This window comes from Triticum urartu, chromosome 6, assembly GCF_003073215.2.
Source record: "Triticum urartu cultivar G1812 chromosome 6, Tu2.1, whole genome shotgun sequence".
NCBI lineage: Eukaryota > Viridiplantae > Streptophyta > Magnoliopsida > Poales > Poaceae > Triticum > Triticum urartu.
The window spans coordinates 172,955,597-172,978,584 of record NC_053027.1 but is presented as its reverse complement, the minus strand read 5'-3'; the positions used below and the strand labels follow the sequence as shown (position 1 = coordinate 172,978,584).

Here is a 22,988-nt window from a genome sequence, read left to right as displayed (position 1 = left end):
TATGATGCAATTAGGATTGAAGTTATTTGCGTGGAAATGGGCATATGATCCATTCCTGATGTAAGAAACAAAATTCTTAGATGTGCTATGTCACATCAAGACGGACTGATAAACTGGTGAAGCAGACTAACAGGAATAAATTCCTTTCGTTGTAAAATGCAAGATAAAAACTTTACACAAAATGTAGTTGGCATCCTTATTGACCATGTATGTTGCAAAGTCCATGTGTTCATGTTGCTACGGAGGTCGGGTGTGTGTGTGTGCTCATGATGATTTGTATCCTCTTGATCCTACATTTTGAGGTAATAAAGTAAGCCGATCGGAGAAAAATGTATTGTTGTTGCAACTAATGTGATCACATGTCATTATTTCACATTATGAATTCTTATAAACATTATGTCATGGTACTGGCAGCTATTTGATTGATTTAGAGGAAGCATGTGATGCATTATGATGAGGTTATTCTCACAGAAATGGGCATATAATCCATTCCTGATGTAATAAACAAATAATTCTTAGATGTATTGTATCACATGAGATTGGACTGATAGACTGGTAAAGCGTACTAACATGAATTACAAATCCCTTTCGTTGTAAAAATGCAAGAAAAAAGCTTTAACACGATGCAATTGGAATTGATCCTTAATTAGAATAAATTACTAACACATACATGTCTCAAACATAGCACTACCAGTTCTAGAAAAGAAACCTTCACATTTCTTACTATAAAATGTAAAGAATATATTCCTCTTTTCGCCTAAAGTCGTGACTACTGACATCTTTTGCCCTATTAAAAAATAATTGTCATATCTTCTTAGTTGCAATCTGTGATAAATTTAACTCTATTTTATTATTTAGTATCCATGCCTTCTTAGTAAAATTTAGTATGGCCTAAATTAGAGCATTTATAAATGTTTGTCGTGATGGTCTTCTCTTGTAGTCGTACCAGTACTACTTGTAGAACAACTATAACGTAATTTGAACACGTTCCTCTTGTTACAACTTTTATTATGCAACCATTTTCATGCCAATAAAACTAAATAAACAAAGAGAGGATGGACAAGTGATGTTACTTAATTATAACTTGCTTATTTACCACCGAAAAACTACCAATCAGAAGCACGCCACCTTATCAATCACACTTACGTACCCTTTTAATTCTAGAAATGAAACATCATTATTATGCCACCATTAACCCTTAATAAAAAAATCAATAAAGATACGCAGCAGGTTTCCTAGAAAAAAGAAATAATAAAATAACAGGGTGACGCCGGTTGCCTGATCATCCTTAGAGGCCATGCACCAAGTAGGGGGTCAGCTTCTAGAAGAAACAACCCTGGCATCTTGAAAGGACATGGACTAGCTGCAGCCAAGTCACCTGCCTGTCTGGAATACATACTCCCCGAGTAAGCATCTACCTGCGATGATCCTTTAAAGATGGCATCTGCAGGTTAGTATATTGCTTTAAAAATTATGTGATCTTCTAGAGGGGAGTTCACTTAATTAATTATTCCCAATCCTGTGGCCGAGCATGAAAGCATGCACGATACCCCGTTGACACTTCCCATTCTTCATGTGTCACGCATGACACAATTGGTCACGTACGTAGCTTCTTCCTGTCCATATACATTGGTCCATACACGTGGACTAGGAGTTTAGTAACTAACTGATTTGATATTCGGTGACATGTTGGCATGCTTCTTTGAGTATTGATTTAGTTTAAACTTAATTGTTGGGTTGTGTGATGACACTTGTACTAGTGCAAATAGGTGTTATTAAGCCCCCAACCGCACACGGTAGCAACAAACTATGTGTGATGAACATCGCCCATGGTACATCTTCCCTGCGGCGTTGGGGTCCGAGTCGGATGTAAACAGTGGCATGCATGGTCCTAGCCTGTCTGGTATTATGGTGCGACTTGCCCGTCGTGCTAGGCAGAGGGTGCGGGAAGCAGCTGCAATCCTCGCGGCCAAGACCGCGGAGGTGGGGTCACACGCCGCCGCAGAGCCGTTATGGATGACCGGCATTCCCCGGCACCACAACCAAGTCGTGGAGGTGTCGGGCTCCGGCAATGAGGGGTATATCCTATTGTGGACCTCACCTCGACCGGCGACGTCGATGTCATGAGTTTCGACGAGAAAGAGTAAGGCACGGGAGATGGTGGCGGAGGTGGGGTCACACGACGTCGATGTCCTACTCCACCCTGTAAATCAATTTCACGGTACGAGATTATAAGGGATCTGCTAGAGTTGCTCTAACATAGTATTGTCTTTTTAGTCCACCATGTGGCTATTGTCTAGCTAATTTCCACTCCAGAGCACTTGTGCCTTATTATTATTAGCTTCGACAATTAGTTTGGACAATTTAGTCAAGACCGGCCATTACATGGCAGGCAAACCTCAAGAGATCACGGACGTATTGGCCGGGAGGTGGTGTTCTTGTTAGACACTGACGTGAAGTCGACCACGTACGCTTCGCAGCGGAGAAAAGCTAGCTAGCTACGATGAGATGTGTATACACAGACAACACTCTTTTGGGGTGTCCACCACTGGCTCCAAGGAAAAAGATACGGATGGGCAAGGGGAGACTGCTCAACACGACCGCAAAGCAGTGGCGCTAACCAGACAGGCAGGCAGCTTATCATTGCCACTTGCAATCAGTAGCAAAAAACTGCTGATCGGTGCTGGCGGCGGGGAGCACGGAAGATTTCGGGGCTTCTCTTCCACCTACAGCTTGCAGGAGCCGGCTGCGGAGGACGTGTTACACTCTTCCATTTACAAGATGAAGATACGAAACAGGAATCAACAGGACCTACTACTGCACTGCTGTCACCAGTATATACAATCTCACAGCCACTCAACAACTAGCGTTTTCTAGCAACATCTGCCCTTACACTTTCAACCCAAAAAATATATATGTACTACTACTCCGTCCCATAATGTACAACGTTTTCTGACACTAATGTCTTACATTATGGGATGGAGGGAGTACTTGCTTGGGCTTGAATACATTGCGAATTGAATGGGCCGTTTAACCCTACTACACAGACTACCAAAGGAAGCTCCCCGTATCAGTTTGATAGGCATGCCTAGTTGTACACTCGGCTCAGATGTCTCTTCAACCTACGGTGAGCCTGACATGGCCCACCGTGACGGGGGGCTCGCCGAAGGTCTGATCCTCGCTGGCATGCTGAGGCCAGCATCGCCACCGTCCGCGGCCATCCCGTGGTAGGAGGAGCGGTGCGGGGTTATAGACATCTTGTTCATCGAGTACTCCAGCTTGTCGTCGTCGCTGTTGATATCTATTTCGACATGATCGTCCAAGCTGCCCACGTTCATTTCAGGGGCATCAAGGTCCAGCAGCTCATCGTCGTCATCGTCCTTGTCGTTGTTGTATGTCGTCTTGATGTAGCGACCAGACCTCAAACAGTCTGATCTCTGTGCTCCGGTGTCATCCCTGGATCAGTAATACTGACACCACACAGTACTCGGAGGATTTATAGCAGAGTAGCAATCACACACTTATTACATCGAGTGCCTCAAAAGAAAACTTATTACAATAAATATGGCTTAAGGTCATCTAATAACAATAACAGCGGAAGGCTTGGAAGATAGGTGAGTCCATCAACTCCAACGGCATCACTGAGTATAGAACCACGACCTAAAAACTCCTTAATCGTCGTCTGAAAAGTCTACAACATTAACGTTACAGCCCGAGAACGGGTCAGCACATGGAATATACTGGCAAGGTAACACATAGAGAGTAATGGAATGCAACAACTATACTATATGCATATTTGGCTGGTGGAAAGCTCTATGGTTACAGTTTTTGCGTAAAGCCAATTTTTCCCTACTTCAAAGGAATAAATTTAATTACTATCATGGTGGTTGTTAAACATTAAAAATGGTTGACAACATTCTCAATCCCAATTAAAGTAACATCAATAAAACCCAACAAAATTTAATTTAGAGTAACATGTTGAGATTCACATGATAATCCAGGTACTAGATACTCAAGATGTCCATAACCGGGGACACGGCTAACCATGATTAGTTTGTTACACTCTGCAGAGGTTTGCACACTTTTCCCCACAAGACTCGATCGCCTCCGTTTGGTTTCTCGCACTACAGGGTGTTTGAGAAACGGATGACCAAGACATAGTCTTTCAGAAGCGCTAGCACCTTACGATCGGGTAGACCGTACCACCTACATCCCCTACATCTGCTAGTCTACCACTGTAAGAGTTCGCACAACTTAATCAACTATGCCAGAACCCATAATGGCTTGTGGCTGCACACGGAAGTTTCTAGTATGTATAATCTCATGATCCCTTTAAGCCTAGGTGGCGGTCCAAAAGAAAAACAGGCAAGTCCTGGAAACCCCAGGTGCCTCAATCCACCCAGATGTGTGTTAGGTTGCCACCTTAGATAAACCATTAATTAACAATCTCACATCTGTCATGGATATCACTCACCCAATCCACGTCTACTAGCATAGCATGGCATAATAAGCAAACGTAGAAGTAACTCCCAAAGGTTTGATAATAAACAGATAATAGGTACTACCTCATCTACTTCCCATCCTACAATTTAATTAGATCCTAATCATGCAACGTGTGAGAATTGATCTAATGCAATAAAACTGAGTTGTAGAAAAGGTATGATCAAAGTGTTACTTGCCTTGCTGATGATCCGCGAAACCTAAAGATTCAACGTAACAGGCGGCGCATTCCGGGTATTCTATCGCAGACAAACAAACAAGCATACAATAAGTACTCATCTAATGCACAGGTAAAACGCAAATAGAAGATCTAACCAGAAAGTTCAACTTAAGAACCCTGGTTTGCAAAAAGAATCAAATCGAACGAAGCAAAAGAAATCAAACTGCGAAAGAAAACAACTTCGTTCTAGTAATCTGGATCTAAACCAAATTTTACAGTAGCAAAAACTTGTTTAAGTTGATTATTCGGAAAGAGGGTTTCGAGACGAAACTCCAGGCGATTCAATCGCCTGATTCCGATAAACGAGCGAAAAGTTATACTAAAACGAAAATCGGATCAGAAATCGCGATCAGAAAATAACCGCGAAATATCCGACGAAAAAGAAAAATGACAAACAGAAAAAAAATTTAAACAGCACGGAAAACGAGGCAGCGACGAACCTCAGGCGGTGCGCAACTCCGGCGGCGGCGGCGGCGGGCGGCAGCGGCGGCGGCGGCTGGGGCTGGTGGCGGCTGGGCCCTAGGGTTTCGGCGACTGGGCTCTCTCTCGTCCGGGGCGGCGGCTTATAAAGGCCCCGGCCAGGGAGTCCTGGCCGAGTACGGCCCAAAGTCGGTTCCGCGTTTTTTTTAATAAATCCGCTCGGAAGAAAAATAAAAAGAAATACTAAACAGACTCAAAAATCACGAAATAAATTTTCCCGGGTTCCTAAAATCAAGCCCGATAAAGTGAACATTTATCTGGGCCCAAACTACAACTTTGAAAAACACGCATTTTTCCTAAATTCAAATAAAAATACCGAAAAACTCCGAAATAAATCTTATTTGATTTTTTTATTAAATCCTCAATATTTCTATATTTTGGAAAAGTCATTTTATTCCCTCTTTCATATGTTTGTAATAGAAATAATTGATGATAAAATAAATAAAATCAAATGATCCTGTTTACATAATTTAAGAAAACTCAAATATGTAAATAACGAAATCCCCAACTCTCTCCGTGGGTCCTTGAGTTGCTTAGGATTTTCTAGAATCAAAACCAAAAGCAAAATAAAATATGATATGCATGATGATCTAATGTATAACATTTCAAATTGAAAATTTGGGATGTTACACTTGACCATGGACCAGAACTCGAAATTTGGACGGATGTATCTGCAGGTACAAGCAGAGCAAAAGTTAATATAACGAGGATGACTAGAAACTCTTCTCAAGATACAGATAACAGAAACTGAAATCCACTTTCAAAAAAAAAACTGAAATCCCAAACAGCTTTTGTCAAAGTAATAGTTCTGAAACCTAAGAAAAGTCCAACAGCAGCAGCAACAAGGCTTGCTAGACACTGTATAATCCACATGGCACAAACAATGCAAAGAGCAGTGGTTCAATGCCGCTGTAATACGTTTCAAAAGTACTCCTGTCTGATTCTTTTAGCAAACCTGTCTGATTCTTTTAGCAGGTAAGGATCAAATGGGAAGAAGGTGTCAAGTCTGTTGATTCCTCCAAAAGCCCTGGACAAATCAGATTCGATTGCATCTTCAGCTGCTGAATACATGGATGCAGCGAATAATCCGGCATCCTTGGCCTGTCTCAGGAACTCGTTTACTATTGAAGGCAAGCACACCTAGTAATAACAAAAGAAAACGTGAACCGCCAACATAGCATGGTATTTCCCAGTTAATGACACCAAACATCAAAATGCGCCACTCATGGAGATATGTGAAGGGAGCATATTATCAAAGGTGACACAGAATGCATGTCATACAGACCTTTAGAGGTTCCAGTCGGTGGTTCAAGATAAATCCAAAAGACAATTGAAAAAGCTGTGCTTTAAGATTCGGATAATCCATAATAGATCTCAAGCGAAAGCAAAGGACATACATCACAGCCTGCAGATTTACAAATATGAAAATAAGTGCTTAGAGAGTATGATGCCAAAAATGAAACCAACACTAAATGTACATACCCCCACGATTTAACAAATGAATTTGGTCCAGTGCCCAGACATACATACCCACCCACCGACTCCCCCACCACCACCCGAAAACCTCGATGTTGTAAAAAGAATATGGTGGAATAACTAACCTGACAGGTCGCGTAAAATATTTGATGATTCGGATTGGCTGTGGTCCCTCTGTTCTGAAGGACACAATATTCATCGCACCAATCCACTAATCTGGGTAAAGCGAATAACAATGATTTTAGATCTGAGAAGAACATCAGGCAAATTACAGAGAGATAAATTCCTTTACACACTTTTTGAGTATGCCAAGAACCGTATCAGCGGAAATAAACCTTGCCCGAGACAAATAGCTTCCAACATACGAAACTGCAGACATTCTGTATTTCAAAACATGAGTGGTAATTAGCATTTCTTCAACCTGTACGAGCTTATGCTATAAATGGGGATCATAACAGAATATACTACTGACTGTAGCCAGAGAAAATATGACGGGTGTGTGCATGAATTGTCTGTGTAAACATTTCTTGCCACAATTGTGGCAACTTGATAGAGAGACATGTCTCGACGCAACTGTTGTCACAATGCAAACACCAGCCACAAGATTATCAAACTTGCCAAACATGACTAAAGCAAAGTATGGCAACAAAGCAAAGAATCGATGAATCATCGCAACATATAAAGTAAGCTGTGATCATACAATGTATTCCTCACATGCTAAGACATACCTTGAAATTGGATCCTCTTCCTTGTTCAAAAAAATGTCGGTAAGAAAAAAAGCAAATCCAAGACCGCAGATTTTAGGATCCAGTGAGCAGGCATAGAACATGATAAACTGCAAAGTTACAACAATAGGATAAAATATAAGAAGGTGAAGTGAAAAGCAAAGTGAGATACAAGCCAATCCTGACCTGGCAAAATTTTGATCTGTGCACCCTCAGCACAGATGCTCGAAATATAGTCTTCAGAATGTCAAATTCCTGACCAGTTCGAACCAGAACGTGAGAAATGACAGATTAAAAAATATATATCAATCAGCTTCAACAGTTATATTTCCTTGTTTGCACTACTCCATGAAGTTCACAAAAAGGATGGCATTTTTTACATTGACACGTTCTTCAAGATTTTAACTTTGACAACTAATTTGTACTCCCTCTGTAAACTAATGTAAGAGTGTTTAGATCACTATATTAGTAATCTAAACACTCTTATATTAGTTTACGGAGGGAGTAATAGGGTTTATGCATAAAACCCAAGATAACTATAACATTCTAGAGCTACTTTTCGAGACAAATATACATATGGTTTTCAAGTAACCACTCTAAATATTGGCAGTCACAAAGCGAAAATACCAAGGTGAACATGGTTCAAAGCTTTAAAAGTTTGACTGAAGATATGTTCAAAACAAAACTTACTCGCGAACTGGATGGAGTAGGAGAATTAAGTTACGGGTACTAAAATATGATTAACTGTCTTTTTCTTTCCAAAGAGCAGTGTATAGTGCATAGTACATACTCACCTTATCTAGGCACCCACGCTCCGCACATGACTTAAGGTGCTCGCATACAACAACCATTAAACTGTCAAGCTTTTCGGCACATGCATTTCCTCCAAAAAGGACCTAGCCGACAAAATGAGTACTGAGTCAGCAACTTCACTATTAATGCTACACAATTAGATAGGCATAAGTTTTAAGTACAATGCATGAACCTTTGTTCCCGCTTGTCCAAGGCCATCCTCATCCTCATCCAAATTTTCAAGCTCCATTTCAAATATACCTTTGTTATGCTCCCCTTGAATAATATCTTCCCAGGTTATATTAACCTGCAAAGTTCACCAATCAACAAATGTCAAGAATTAGTTGCAGGATAGAAAAAACAGTGGCGACACAAAGAATGAGCATACATCCAACTCCGTAAGTAGATCCACAACTTTCGCCAGCAATGTAGCCCCAATAAGGTCCCCCATTCTGTCAGTATCTAGCCCCAACATGCATTCGACAAACGAGACCATCTTCTGCAAAGACATAAGAAACAGTGCTCTATGAAATAATGAACAACGTTGGTGGTTGACTTTTCCATGTATAAGTGACACAATTAGGAATCATATATTGTCAACACAAAGCTGATGTAAGGTAGCACGATGCAAACTACCACTTGATATAGAAGAGGCTTATAAGACAGAAAAGACCTTCACATAAACATACAGAAGCTAAACGATAACAAGTCGGCGTTGGCATTAAAAAGATCTGCAATTATCGAAAATGTAGGCGTGTAGGATCTGCAGATTTAACGCTAATTGGCAGGTGAACTGGAGCGACCAAGATCCTTTTTCAGCATTTATGTATTGTTGGCCTAGGAGTTCACACAAATAAGGAAATGCAAGACATAAAATAAAACACAATTACTATGCAAACAGATGATACAATAGTGTCCACACGTACAGCTTTGTTATCAAATAACTTCGGCATACTCCGATCTATTATATCCCTTAATATCCTTGGTGCTAAGGGTACAGTATCGGAGATTGTTTTCAAACTCTCACACAGATGAAAAAAAATATCCTTCTTCCTTGAAACCGCCCATCTAGGCAGCTCATTGCGTTGAACAAGAGGCGGAGTAAAGTTGTTCACAAGCATCTGCAAACATTCTCTGAGATACTGATCTGCCACTGCAGCCTGGATGGACAAATAATCAATTAGTCAGACAGCCATAAGCAGATTATGCAGGAAATAATGTAAGTGCAATTAGAAGAATACCAATCTGGTTATTAGGTCTAAGAAAGCATCCAATGTATCTCTTTGCAAGTACCAGATGCGGACGGTAAATATCTGAAATGCATGTTTTTAGTGAGATCCAAGTAACTCGACAAACGAAACGGAGATGCAAGAGTAGTACTCAATATGACATTACATTGTTCAAAAGCAAATGATGGTACGTGATGTCTATTTTGGATACTGCTTCTGACAATGCCTTCAAAGTCGTCTGGAAAAATAGGCAATATGTGCATTTTATTAGAAGCGATGTTAAATACAAAAATGGTAGATGGATGAAAACAGGATCAATATCTTACCACATACAAAGCCTCTTCATCAGGAGTCTTTTTCTTGCTAGTGTCTAGAGTGCTTACCATCTTATTATATTGATCCATGTCATATGGGTCAACTAGAAACGGATCCTAAATCAAAGACAAGGGTGTCAATGGTTCGAAAGGCATTCTTGAAATATATATTGTTGATTAATGCCACCCAAGAAAAACCATGCCCGCCATGGACTCCTCTTGGTATGGGATCAAGCTGAAGAGTGAATTACTCGATAAGCTTAGTCAAAACAGGAACGGATTTTCACACAACATAAATTGCCCACGGACAACAGTACTTTAGGTTGTATCTCTAGCTAGTATGGTATGACAGTCACTCTTGGTAGAATGCATATATACAGCAATAAGATCTGCTTGAAGAGATGCTCGATAAGCAGTCAGAACAGGAAAGAACTTCAAATGATGTCCATAAACAACATGCGTATTATTCTATCTAGCGAGTCGGTTATGGACTTATGGCAGTCCTCCATAAAATGCATATCTATAGAAATAACAAGTACTCTCTAAAAACCTAGAAAAGGTAATGTCTGACGCCGAATGAATCTATCTGTTCGCCAGCAGAAAAATGGAACGTCTGGAAGCTCCGAAGTGATTTTCAGGTATGAATAGAAGAAATAACACGCACCTTGCTGCCTAACCCACAATGGCATTACAAAATTGCATCCATAGGAAAATAATCACCTTCCAATTTCCCTAACACTCACACTGCACATCCATCTGGCAGTCTCCCTCACCGCCAATAACAGCCTTGAATTTCGAACTTGAACCCGTTACTAGATGTGTCAATATTATTCTAAAGAGATGCATTATTTATAAATGATGATAAGCGAATGCATTTGCTATATTGATTTCAATATTACACAACGGATGCCCTGAATGTTGGGTAGATACAAGTGTTAGGAATAGGCAACTTGTATTCCCATGAGGCCATAGGCCGGTATATATATACATGTACAGGTGTGGAACATATGCAGGAAACCCCTCATACAACGGGATAAATACAAAGGGGTACATGACTTATATTATAACTCTAACACCCCCCCTCAAACTCATGGTGGATGAACAACACTGAGTTTGAAGAGATAAAAGCCATGTTGTGCTCTAGTCTGAGCCTTCGTCAGGAAATCCGCCAACTGTAACTCGGAAGGCACATACTGAAGAGCAATAACCTGATCCTGCACAGCAGCACGCACATAGAAAGCATCAACACCAATATGCTTGGTGAGCTCATGCTTCACAGGATCACATGCAATGCTGATAGCACCTGTACTGTCAGATAGAAGCAGAGTCGGTGTAGTGACAGAAACACCAAAATCCTGAAGTAACCACCGTAACCAAGTCACCTCTGCCGTCAAAAGAGCCATGGCTCGCAACTCAGCCTCGGCACTCGAACGGGAAACTGCAAGCTGTTTCTTCGTCTTCCAGGCAATGAGAGAACCACCAAGAAAAACACAGTAAGCAGAAAGTGAACGGCGATCGGAAAGATCACTAGCCCACGTAGCATCCGAATAGGCCTGGAGCTGTAAAGAACTGGAGCGAGGAAAGAATAGACGGTGAGAGATCGTGCCTCGAAGATATCGAAGAACACGAAGAAGATGACTATAGTGAACCAAGGTGGGGGCAGAGACAAACTGACTCAGAATATGTGAACCGGATAAGAGATGTCCGGACGAGTGACAGCTAGATAGACAAGACTGCCAACAAGATGACGATAACGCGTCGGGTCAGGGAGAGGATCACCATCAGTAGCACGGAGGTGAACATTGAGCTCCATAGGAGTCTCAACAACGCGCTCGTCAGTAAGAGCAGCACGAGCAAGAAGATCCTGGATATACTTTTCCTGGGATATAAAAAAGCCATCAGAGGTAGAAGAGACTTCAATCCCAAGAAAGTAGCGAAGAGGTCCAAGATCAGACATAAGAAACTGCTCACTAAGACGGGCCTTTACAAAGGCAATATACTCGGGGTCATCCCCCGTGATGATCATGTCATCAACATAAAGAAGAAGAAGAGTCCGACCACGAGGAGAAAGGTGAATAAACAATGCTGGATCATGAGCACTTGCTAAAAAACCAGCAGCAGTGATCACAGAGGCAAAGCGCTCAAACCAGGCGCGGGGGGCTTGCTTAAGGCCATAGAGAGAGCGACGAAGACGACATACCATGCCATCAGGAACAGAATACCCAGGTGGTGGCTGCATGTACACCTCCTCACGCAGCTCACCATTAAGAAAGGCATTCTTAACATCAAGCTGAGATATAGACCAGTGGCGTGCAGAGGCAACGGCAAGAAGGGTACGAACAGTGGTCATATGAGCCACAGGAGCAAAAGTCTCGTCATAATCACGACCATGCTCTTGCTGAAAACCACGAGCCACAAGACGAGCTTTGTGACGCTCAAGAGAACCATCGGAGCGAGTCTTAACCTTGTAGACCCACTTACAAGTAATCGGACGGACGCCGGGAGGAAGAGAAACAAGATCCCAAGTACCAGTGCGTTCAAGAGCAGCAATCTCCTCTGCCATCGCAAACTGCCATTCAGGATGAACAACAGCCTGACGGTAAGAAGTCGGCTCAAGAACAGCAGCACCAGCGGTGGGAAATCCAAAGCGATCAACAGGCGGACGAGGACGAGAACGCAAGCCATAAGTAGGCTGAGAGGAAGATGACGACCCATCCACAGAGGCATCAACTGGTCGGGGACGACGAGTGTAATGCTGAGGAAGAGATGGAATAATAAAAGGAAGAATCGGCAAGGTAGAATCAGGGGGTGGCGACGAAGAAGTCACCGGAGATGAAGGTGTAGAATCCGGTGACAGACTGGGAGAGGAGACCGGGGAGGAAGTCACCGGAGATGAGGGTGGAGAACCCGGTGACATGCGAGGCGAGGAGACCGGGGAGGATGGTGGCTGCAAGGCAACTAGATGTGGAGAAGGAGAGGAAGTGGAACGGAAAGGTACAGTGTCGGCAGGGGTGATAAGTGAGTCAGGAAAAGTGAGGAAAGAGATATCCTGCACTGAAAAAGTCGAGGAAGATGGGCGTGGGTAAAAGGGACGAGACTCTTCAAAAGTCACATCTCGAGAGATACGCATCCGACGACCAATAGGATCCCAACAACGATACCCCTTATGCTCATCACTGTAGCCTAAGAAGACACACTCAACAGACTGAGCGGTCAGTTTGGTGCGTTCGCGAGGGGCAAGAAGCACATAGCAAACACAACCAAACGAGCGAAGCATCGAATAATCTGGAGAACGATCAAAAAGTCGCTCGAAAGGAACACCACCCTGTAGAGCAGTGGAAGGCTGTATATTGATAAGATAGGTGGATGTGGAGACGGCCTCAGCCCAAAAATGAGGCGGGAGAGAGGCAGCAATCATCAATGCACGAGCCGTCTCAAGAAGATGTCGATGCTTTCGCTCAGCCACACCATTCTGAGCATGAACACCAGGACAAGAGAATTGAGAGAGAGTCCCGTGCTCAGCAAGAACACCACGCAACATCTTAGAGATATACTCGCCAGCAGAGTCAGCACGAAAAACACGAATGGGTGAAGAGAACTGAGTATGAACCATGGCAGCAAAACGCTTATAAATAGACAACACCTCAGAACGAGAAGTCATGAAATAAAGCCATGTGTAACGAGAGAAATCATCTATGAAAATAATATAGTATTTATGACCACCTTTCGAAGCGAAAGGGGCCGGACCCCATACATCAGAATGGACTAAATCAAAAGGACGCTTAGACACGGACTCACTATGTGAATATGGTAACTGAATCTGCTTGCCAAGACGACAACCCTGAAAGAGACATCTCCTGAGACAGACCCCAGAAGGCCTCGACGAACTAAAGAAGACAACCGAGAACCACATAGATGACCAAGTCGATGATGCCACTGCTGGAAGGAACCAGTGACGGAGGCGACAGAAGCGGAAGAACTGGCGATGGTGGTGGCAGCAGAAGGAACATGAAGCCAGTCCAACTCCCAAAGACCCTAAGAATCACGGCGGCGAGGGCCAGCCCCAACCAGAGTGTGCGTGTGACGGTCCTGGACAGAACAAGAGTCAACGTCAAGGATGACGCGACAACCAGAATCCGTAAGTTGACCAGTAGAAAACAAATTCATGATAAGTCGAGGAACATGAGCCACATCAGGAACAGAATAAGGAGTAGTAAGATTGCCTCTACTAGCAACAGAAAGTGGAGTACCATCAGCAGTGAAGACATGAATAGGAGAATCCAGTGATCGAAGAGAGGACAAAGTGGAAGAATGAGAAGACATATGAAAAGAAGCTCCAGAGTCCAGAACCCAGGGGGATGTACCTGACTGTGTAGAGGGTGATTGCTCAGTGCGGGAAGCATCAGTCACAGAACCGGCAGTACCCGTCGAGGAAGAACCTGAAGCCGCGAGCAGACGCTTAAGTCTCAGTATATCCTGCTCAGTCAAAGCAATGGCTGAAGCTGTCGAGGTAGATGACGAAGTCCCGGAAGATGATGATCGAGCCTTGCGCAGGTGTTTCTTCTTCGTGTAGCACTGAGACTCAAGATGACCATCATTGTTGCAATAGGCGCAATGTGGACGGGGGCGACCTGAGCCTCCAGAAGGAGTGGGCAAGAGCGGCGGAGCACTCGAGCGAGAAGGGGTCGGTGGAGCAAGTGGCGTAGGAGCACGAGTAGCGAGTACAGAGGGAACCTCCAGCAAACCAGCACCACGTAAGCGAGTCTCCTCAGCACGAATCTCAGAAAGCGCCTCCATGAGAGAAATACGGCCACGAGCAAACAACTGAGCACGCCGGGGCTCAAACTCCTTATGGAGCCGAGACAAGAACTCATAGACGCGATGAAACTCCAAATTGGCCTGGACAGCCTGGCAACAGGGGCAGGTACGACACCCAGCACTACGAAGAGAATCAAGCTGGCGCCAGATAGCAGAACTCTGTGCATAGAAGTCATCAACAGTGGAGTCACCCTGCCGAAGAGCATGCTCCTGACGGATCACAGAGAGGTATAAGGCATCACCAGAGGGCTGATAGCGCTCACGAAGACGGGTCCACATCTCAAAGACAGTAGAAAGACCCAGAAATTCAGAAGCAAACTGAGGCAGAACACTAGCAGTGAGAACAACTGCAGCACGAGCATCATCATCAAGCCACTGGGTGTAAACAGACAGAGCACCATGATACGTCTGAAGAGCCTCCTCATAAGCCAAAACCCTCTCATCATAAGCACGATCAGCAGCCTCATCAGCAACCTTAGCCGCATCTTTGGCGGCCTGATTAGCATCCGTAGGAAGAATCGATGGAGTTGGCGGAGTAGGGGCCACCGGAGGAACCGGACGTGGCGGACAGCAGACCTCGCCAGAAAGAACACCCCAAAGACGGATGCCACGCATGTGAATGCGCATGAAGCCAGTAAACTCGGTGTAGTTAGTACCATCAAAGATCACCGGACAGCGAGGGACAGCAACATAGCCCGAGGACAGAGACATCGCACCTTTTTTTTTAGACCGATAATCAGGAGCCTGGATCTGCAGCTGCGGCGGGAGGCTCGATCAGGCCGTAGGAATCAGAAGTGGACGAGCCTCGGAAGCAGAATCTCGATCTGGCCTCGAGCGGAAGCCTGGGCGGGGCAGAGCAGGCCGATCCAATTAGAGGTTGCGGGCGACGAGTGGAGCAGGCCGATCCAATCGGGGACTGCGGGCGACGAGTTGGAGCAGGCCGATCCAATCGGGGGCTGCGGGCGACGATTTGGCAAGGAGCGATGGAGCGGAACCGGCTGCGATCCCGGCAGCTTCGAGCCGAGCGGCTTCGATCCGAGCTCGAGCAGAGGTCGGGCAAGAAGCGGGCGGCTTCGATCCCGGCGATTTCGTGTCGAGCAGAGAGGAGACCGGCTTCGCGTCGGCGGCTTCGATCGAGGAAAGAGTGGAGCGGACGTGGGGAACCGGCGGCGGAGAGAGAAGCAACCGCGGCGCCACGGGAGGATCAATCACACGAGTTGCGGCGTGTAAAAAAATTGACCTGGCTCTAATACCATGTTAGGAAATATGCAACTTGTATTCCCATGAGGCCATAGGCCGATATATATATACATGTACAGGTGTGGAACATATGCAGGAAACCCCTTATACAACGGGATAAATACAAAAGGGTACATGACTTATCTAACAATCTAAACCTTACACTATCAGATTAATCAAATAAAAAAAGAAAATAAAAAATGCGCACAAAACTTCACGTAAAATCAAATGGCGTAAGAGACTAAGAGTTAGATGTGACTTAATTAATTCTCATCTACTCCTCCGTTCCAAAATAGATGACTCAACTTTGTATTTTGGAACGGAGGGAGTAGATGAGAGTTAGCCACTCCCATTAAAGAATGCCTTGAAACAGATAGAAGACATGATTTAAAAAATTCGAAGAGGTGATACTTAGCTAATAGTAATATTAACTTTAACATAATAACCAAATGTGAGAACACTTTGAATATGAGCAATGTTTAGGTCGTTGGAATGCTTAATGTTCAATTTGATGGTGACTGGCCTTTTAAAATTTAGTTCAAATTGCTGTTGTTACTCTGTGGAAGTCAGAAACAAGTAAACATTGTAATTTGATATACAGCTCGCATCTTCTTCCCTGGGACTGCTCGGGCAAAGGCAGGGCATATAATGATCATAAAGGTATCCTTCCTATGGGGAGAAGATGTGGGATTCTAGGGCCTTATGGAGTTCTGGACCCCATGATGTACCGTGCTCACTTCTGTTGCGTGTATTGAAGTCAATTTGGGGAACCAGGTGCTTGTTGTTAGAGTTATAATATAAGTCATGTACCCCTTTGTATTTATCCCGTTGTATGAGGGGTTTCCTGCATATGTTCCACACCTGTACATGTATATATATACCGGCCTATGGCCTCATGGGAATACAAGTTGCCTATTCCTAACATGGTATTAGAGCTAGGTTAATTTTTTCGCACGCTGCAACTCGTGCGTTCGGTCTCTCCTCCCGTCCCGATCCCCTTCCCGTCCCGATCTCCCTCTGCCGCGCGCCCCTGAGGCAAATCCTAGCTTGCCGGCGCGGCGGTGTGGTGCTCCTCTGCCGCTCCTCCCGAAGCTCACAGTACTCCATCGATCGAAGGCTGCCTCTGCTCGTCTCGCTCGCCGACTCCATCGATCGAAGACTCCCTCGTTCGTCCTCGTCTCGCTCGCAGTAGGCAGGCTCGATCCCCGCCGACCCCCATCGAGCTGGCCTGATCTCCTGCAGGATCGGGTCGTGTCCTCCAGATCGGGTCGCCTCGATCCACTTCCCTTGCCTGCGGATCCCGTCGCCAGCTGCTGCTCTTCGCCGGATCTCGTCGCCGGCCCACCCGATCCGGTCGCCCGCGCCGGCCCGCCTGATTCTGCTGTCGCTGGTGTTAAAAAAAATGTCTGCTGCATCGGGCTATGTTGCTGTTCCTCGCTGTCCGGTGATCTTTGATGGTACTAACTACACCGAGTTTACTGGCTTCATGCGCATTCACATGCGTGGCATCCGTCTTTGGGGTGTTCTTTCTGGCGAGGTCTGCTGTCCGCCACGTCCGGTTCCTCCGGTGGCCCCTACTCCGCCAACTCCATCGATTCTTCCTACGGATGCTAATCAGGCCGCCAAAGATGCGGCTAAGGTTGCTGATGAGGCTGCTGATCGTGCTTATGATGAGAGGGTTTTGGCTTATGAGGAGGCTCTTCAGACGTATCATGGTGCTCTGTCTGTTTACACCCAGTGGCTTGATGATGATGCTCGTGCTGCAGCTGTTCTCACTGCTAGTGTTCTGCCTCAGTTTGCTTCTGAATTTCTGGGTCTTTCTACTGTCTTTGAGATGTGGACCCGTCTTCGTGAGCGCTATCAGCCCTCTGGTGATGCCTTATATCTCTCTGTGATCCGTCAGGAGCATGCTCTTCAGCAGGGTGACTCTACTGTTGATGACTTCTATGCACAGAGTTCTGCTATCTGGCGCCAGCTTGATTCTCTTCGTAGTGCTGGGTGTCGTACCTGCCCCTGTTGCCAGGCTGTCCAGGCCAATTTGGAGTTTCATCGTGTCTATGAGTTCTTGTCTCGGCTCCGTCAGGAGTTTGAGCCCCGGCGTGCTCAATTGTTTGCTCGTGGCCGTATTTCTCTTATGGAGGCGCTTTCTGAGATTCGTGCTGAGGAGACTCGTTTACGTGGTGCTGGTTTGCTGGCGGTTCCCTCTGTGCTTGCTACTCGTGCTCCTCCGCCACTTGCTCCATCGACCACTTCTCGCTCGAGTGCTCCGCCGCTCTTGCCCACTCCTTCTGGAGGCTCAGGTCGCCCCCGTCCACACTGCGCCTATTGCAACAATGATGGTCATCTTGAGTCTCAGTGCTACACGAAGAAGAAACACCTGCGCAAGGCTCGATCATCATCTTCCGGGACTTCGTCATCTACCTCGACAGCTTCCGCCATTGCTTTGACTGAGCAGGATATTCTGAGACTTAAGCGTCTGCTCGCGACTTCAGGTTCTTCCTCGACGGGTACTGCCGGTTCTGTGACTGATGCTTCCCGCACTGAGCACTCACCCTCTACACAGTCAGGTACATCCCCATGGGTTCTGGACTCTGGAGCTTCTTTTCATATGTCTTCTCATTCTTCCACTTTGTCCTCTCTTCGATCACTCGATTCTCCTATTCATGTCCTCACTGCTGATGGTACTCCCCTTTCTGTTGCTAGTAGAGGCCATCTTACTACTCCTTCTTATTCTGTTCCTAATGTTGCTCATGTTCCTTGACTTACCATGAATTTGTTTTCTGCTGGACAACTTACGGATTCTGGTTGTCGCGTCATCCTTGACGTTGACTCTTGTTCTGTCCAGGACCGTCACACGCACACTCTGGTTGGGGCTGGCCCTCGCCGCCGTGATTCTCAGGGTCTTTGGGAGTTGGACTGGCTTCATGTTCCTTCTGCTGCCACCACCATCGCCAGTTCTCCCGCTTCTGTTGCCTCCGTCACTGGTTCCTTCCAGCAGTGGCATCATCGACTTGGTCATCTGTGTGGTTCTCGGTTGTCTTCTTTAGTTCGTCGAGGCCTTCTGGGGTCTGTCTCAGGAGATGTCTCTTTAGAGTGTCAGGGTTGTCGTCTTGGCAAGCAGATTCAGTTACCATATTCACATAGTGAGTCCGTGTCTAAGCGTCCTTTTGATTTAGTCCATTCTGATGTATGGGGTCCGGCCCCTTTCGCTTCGAAAGGTGGTCATAAATACTATATTATTTTCATAGATGATTTCTCTCGTTACACATGGCTTTATTTCATGACTTCTCGTTCTGAGGTGTTGTCTATTTATAAGCGTTTTGCTGCCATGGTTCATACTCAGTTCTCTTCACCCATTCGTGTTTTTCGTGCTGACTCTGCTGGCGAGTATATCTCTAAGATGTTGCGTGGTGTTCTTGCTGAGCACGGGACTCTCTCTCAATTCTCTTGTCCTGGTGCTCATGCTCAGAATGGTGTGGCTGAGCGAAAGCATCGACATCTTCTTGAGACGGCTCGTGCATTGATGATTGCTGCCTCTCTCCCGCCTCATTTTTGGGCTGAGGCCGTCTCCACATCCACCTATCTTATCAATATACAGCCTTCCACTGCTCTACAGGGTGGTGTTCCTTTCGAGCGACTTTTTGATCGTTCTCCAGATTATTCGATGCTTCGCTCGTTTGGTTGTGTTTGCTATGTTCTTCTTGCCCCTCGCGAACGCACCAAACTGACCGCTCAGTCTGTTGAGTGTGTCTTCTTAGGCTACAGTGATGAGCATAAGGGGTATCGTTGTTGGGATCCTATTGGTCGTCGGATGCGTATCTCTCGAGATGTGACTTTTGAAGAGTCTCGTCCCTTTTACCCACGCCCATCTTCCTCGACTTTTTCAGTGCAGGATATCTCTTTCCTCACTTTTCCTGACTCACTTATCACCCCTGCCGACACTGTACCTTTCCGTTCCACTTCCTCTCCTTCTCCACATCTAGTTGCCTTGCAGCCACCATCCTCCCCGGTCTCCTCGCCTCGCATGTCACCGGGTTCTCCACCCTCATCTCCGGTGACTTCCTCCCCGGTCTCCTCTCCCAGTCTGTCACCGGATTCTACACCTTCATCTCCGGTGACTTCTTCGTCGCCACCCCCTGATTCTACCTTGCCGATTCTTCCTTTTATTATTCCATCTCTTCCTCAGCATTACACTCGTCGTCCCCGACCAGTTGATGCCTCTGTGGATGGGTCGTCATCTTCCTCTCAGCCTACTTATGGCTTGCGTTCTCGTCCTCGTCCGCCTGTTGATCGCTTTGGATTTCCCACTGCTGGTGCTACTGTTCTTGAGCCGACTTCTTACCGTCAGGCTGTTGTTCATCCTGAATGGCAGTTTGCGATGGCAGAGGAGATTGCTGCTCTTGAACGCACTGGTACCTGGGATCTTGTTTCTCTTCCTCCCGGAGTCCGTCCGATCACTTGTAAGTGGGTCTACAAGGTTAAGACTCGCTCCGATGGTTCTCTTGAGCGTCACAAAGCTCGTCTTGTGGCTCGTGGTTTTCAGCAAGAGCATGGTCGTGATTATGACGAGACTTTTGCTCCTGTGGCTCATATGACCACTGTTCGTACACTTCTTGCCGTTGCCTCTGCACGCCACTGGTCTATATCTCAGCTTGATGTTAAGAATGCCTTTCTTAATGGTGAGCTGCGTGAGGAGGTGTACATGCAGCCACCACCTGGGTATTCTGTTCCTGATGGCATGGTATGTCGTCTTCGTCGCTCTCTCTATGGCCTTAAGCAAGCCCCCCGCGCCTGGTTTGAGCGCTTTGCCTCTGTGATCACTGCTGCTGGTTTTTTAGCCAGTGCTCATGATCCAGCATTGTTTATTCACCTTTCTCCTCGTGGACGGACTCTTCTTCTTCTTTATGTTGATGACATGATCATCACGGGGGATGACCCCGAGTATATTGCCTTTGTAAAGGCCCGTCTTAGTGAGCAGTTTCTTATGTCTGATCTTGGACCTCTTCGCTACTTTCTTGGGATTGAAATCTCTTCTACCTCTGATGGCTTTTTTATCTCTCAGGAAAAGTATATCCAGGATCTTCTTGCTCGTGCTGCTCTTACTGACGAGCGCGTTGTTGAGACTCCTATGGAGCTCAATGTTCACCTCCGTGCTACTGATGGTGATCCTCTCCCTGATCCGACGCGTTATCGTCATCTTGTTGGCAGTCTTGTCTATCTAGCTGTCACTCGCCCGGACATCTCTTATCCGGTTCATATTCTGAGTCAGTTTGTTTCTGCCCCCACCTCGGTTCACTATAGTCATCTCCTTCGTGTTCTTCGATATCTTCGAGGCACGATCTCTCACCGTCTATTCTTTCCTCGCTCCAGTTCTTTACAGCTCCAGGCCTATTCGGATGCTACGTGGACTAGTGATCCTTCCGATCGCCGTTCACTTTCTGCTTACTGTGTTTTTCTTGGTGGTTCTCTCATTGCCTGGAAGACGAAGAAACAGCTTGCAGTTTCCCGTTCGAGTGCCGAGGCTGAGTTGCGAGCAATGGCTCTTTTGACGGCAGAAGTGACTTGGTTACGGTGGTTACTTCAGGATTTTGGTGTTTCTGTCACTACACCGACTCTGCTTTTATCTGACAGTACAGGTGCTATCAGCATTGCACGCGATCCTATGAAGCATGAGCTCACCAAGCATATTGGTGTTGATGCGTTCTATGTGCGCGCTGCTGTGCAGGATCAGGTTATTGCTCTTCAGTATGTGCCTTCCGAGTTACAGTTGGCGGATTTCCTGACGAAGGCTCAGACTAGAGCACAACATGGCTTTTATCTCTCCAAACTCAGTGTTGTTCATCCACCATGAGTTTGAGGGGGGGTGTTAGATAAGTCATGTACCCCTTTGTATTTATCCCGTTGTATAAGGGGTTTCCTGCATATGTTCCACACTGTACATGTATATATATATCGGCCTATGGCCTCATGGGAATACAAGTTGCATATTTCCTAACATAGATGATACTTTGTTATTCCTCGTCTAGATGAGAATTAACAAATCCATTCTTTAATATAGTACCATATCTGAAGTGCTGAACCATTTGTTGCCTGAGAGGTTTTCCAATAGGATTACTGATTTAAGGGGGTTTTCAATGTGCATAATCTTGATTGATTTATGATATGAAGTGCCGTAGTAAGCTATTCCGGCTCCGCGATTGCGACCCACCCTCAAATGGGGGATCTGCACTAGGAATTTGGAGTCCAAAGCAACAGCTCTAAAAGCTGCACCAACACCAATTTTACCAGCAGCCATCCACAGCTCCAACTCGAGTTCTCTAAAATCAAAGCCAGCGAACAAAGAATAAAAGTACCAGTGGAAGCTTGAGAGTCTATTTCTACCAGCGAATGCAATCCCGGCTGTAAAACGCTAACGTTTGAGGCCGACGAGCCAGCAACAAAAGGAGCGTTTCCCCTACTCCTCGGCCTCCCCGGTCTCACAACACTCATACCAAAAATGCAGAGCTACATGAGTGCAGGGTACATACCATCCGCACGGACTGGAGCACGTGCTCGACGAACCGGAACGCCACGGAGTCGCGGATGGGCTTCACCGCCGCCTCCGCCATGTCGTCGCGCCGCAGCTCCGCCCCCATGGCCTTCGCCACTGGCGCCTCCCTGGGAGGGATATCACGCTTGGGGTCCCTAGTGGAAGACACAAACTCCAGGGCCCAGTAAGCGCGAGGCGAGCGGGCGAGCGGTGCGGCAAGCTCGGCGAGCGAAAGGGGCGCGGAGTCCTCACCGGTTCGCCGACAGACAGGGGTGCAGGGCGGCGGCGAGGCGATAGAGGTCGAACTGCTACCCGGGTCTGATTTCCTACTTCCCTGGGCCGGGTCGCAGACAATAATTTTCAGCCCACGGCACATATAATTCGAAAAACAAAACACGCCAGGTATAAAAGGCCCGGTCGGGTCAAGCTGGGTTCAGGTACCCACACAACTATGTCTCAAAATACCGTCAAAAAAAGAACTATGTCTCAAAAAAATAAAGGTACCCAGTACCCACCCAACTTTCATGGAAAGTTAAAATGCCCCCTCGGGTCAAAGTGTTCATGTGGCTCGCTTCGAGAGGGGGCATTCTAACTAAAAATAACTTGATTAGAAGGGGGTGGTCTGGAGATAGTAAATGTTCATTTCGTGGGAGGGAAGAAGATATT

The 22,988-nt window shown here is 45.9% G+C and overlaps 1 protein-coding gene across 1 annotated transcript; it reads right to left on the bottom strand.

The window, feature by feature from the left end:
• Positions 1 to 2,788: 2,788 nt before the first annotated feature.
• Positions 2,789 to 22,656, bottom strand: LOC125512117 (RNA polymerase I-specific transcription initiation factor RRN3-like). Its single transcript, XM_048677183.1, has 17 exons — positions 22,321 to 22,656; positions 9,749 to 9,853; positions 9,589 to 9,660; positions 9,435 to 9,506; positions 9,120 to 9,353; positions 8,582 to 8,692; positions 8,387 to 8,500; positions 8,196 to 8,297; positions 7,588 to 7,656; positions 7,405 to 7,511; positions 6,973 to 7,056; positions 6,802 to 6,892; positions 6,486 to 6,605; positions 6,156 to 6,340; positions 5,833 to 5,871; position 5,710; positions 2,789 to 3,401 (listed from the first exon to the last, which is right to left on the bottom strand). Exons 1-17 carry the CDS (start codon positions 22,426 to 22,428, stop codon positions 3,123 to 3,125), a joined length of 1,893 nt encoding a protein of 630 aa, XP_048533140.1. The 5' UTR covers positions 22,429 to 22,656; the 3' UTR covers positions 2,789 to 3,122.
• Positions 22,657 to 22,988: the final 332 nt, after the last annotated feature.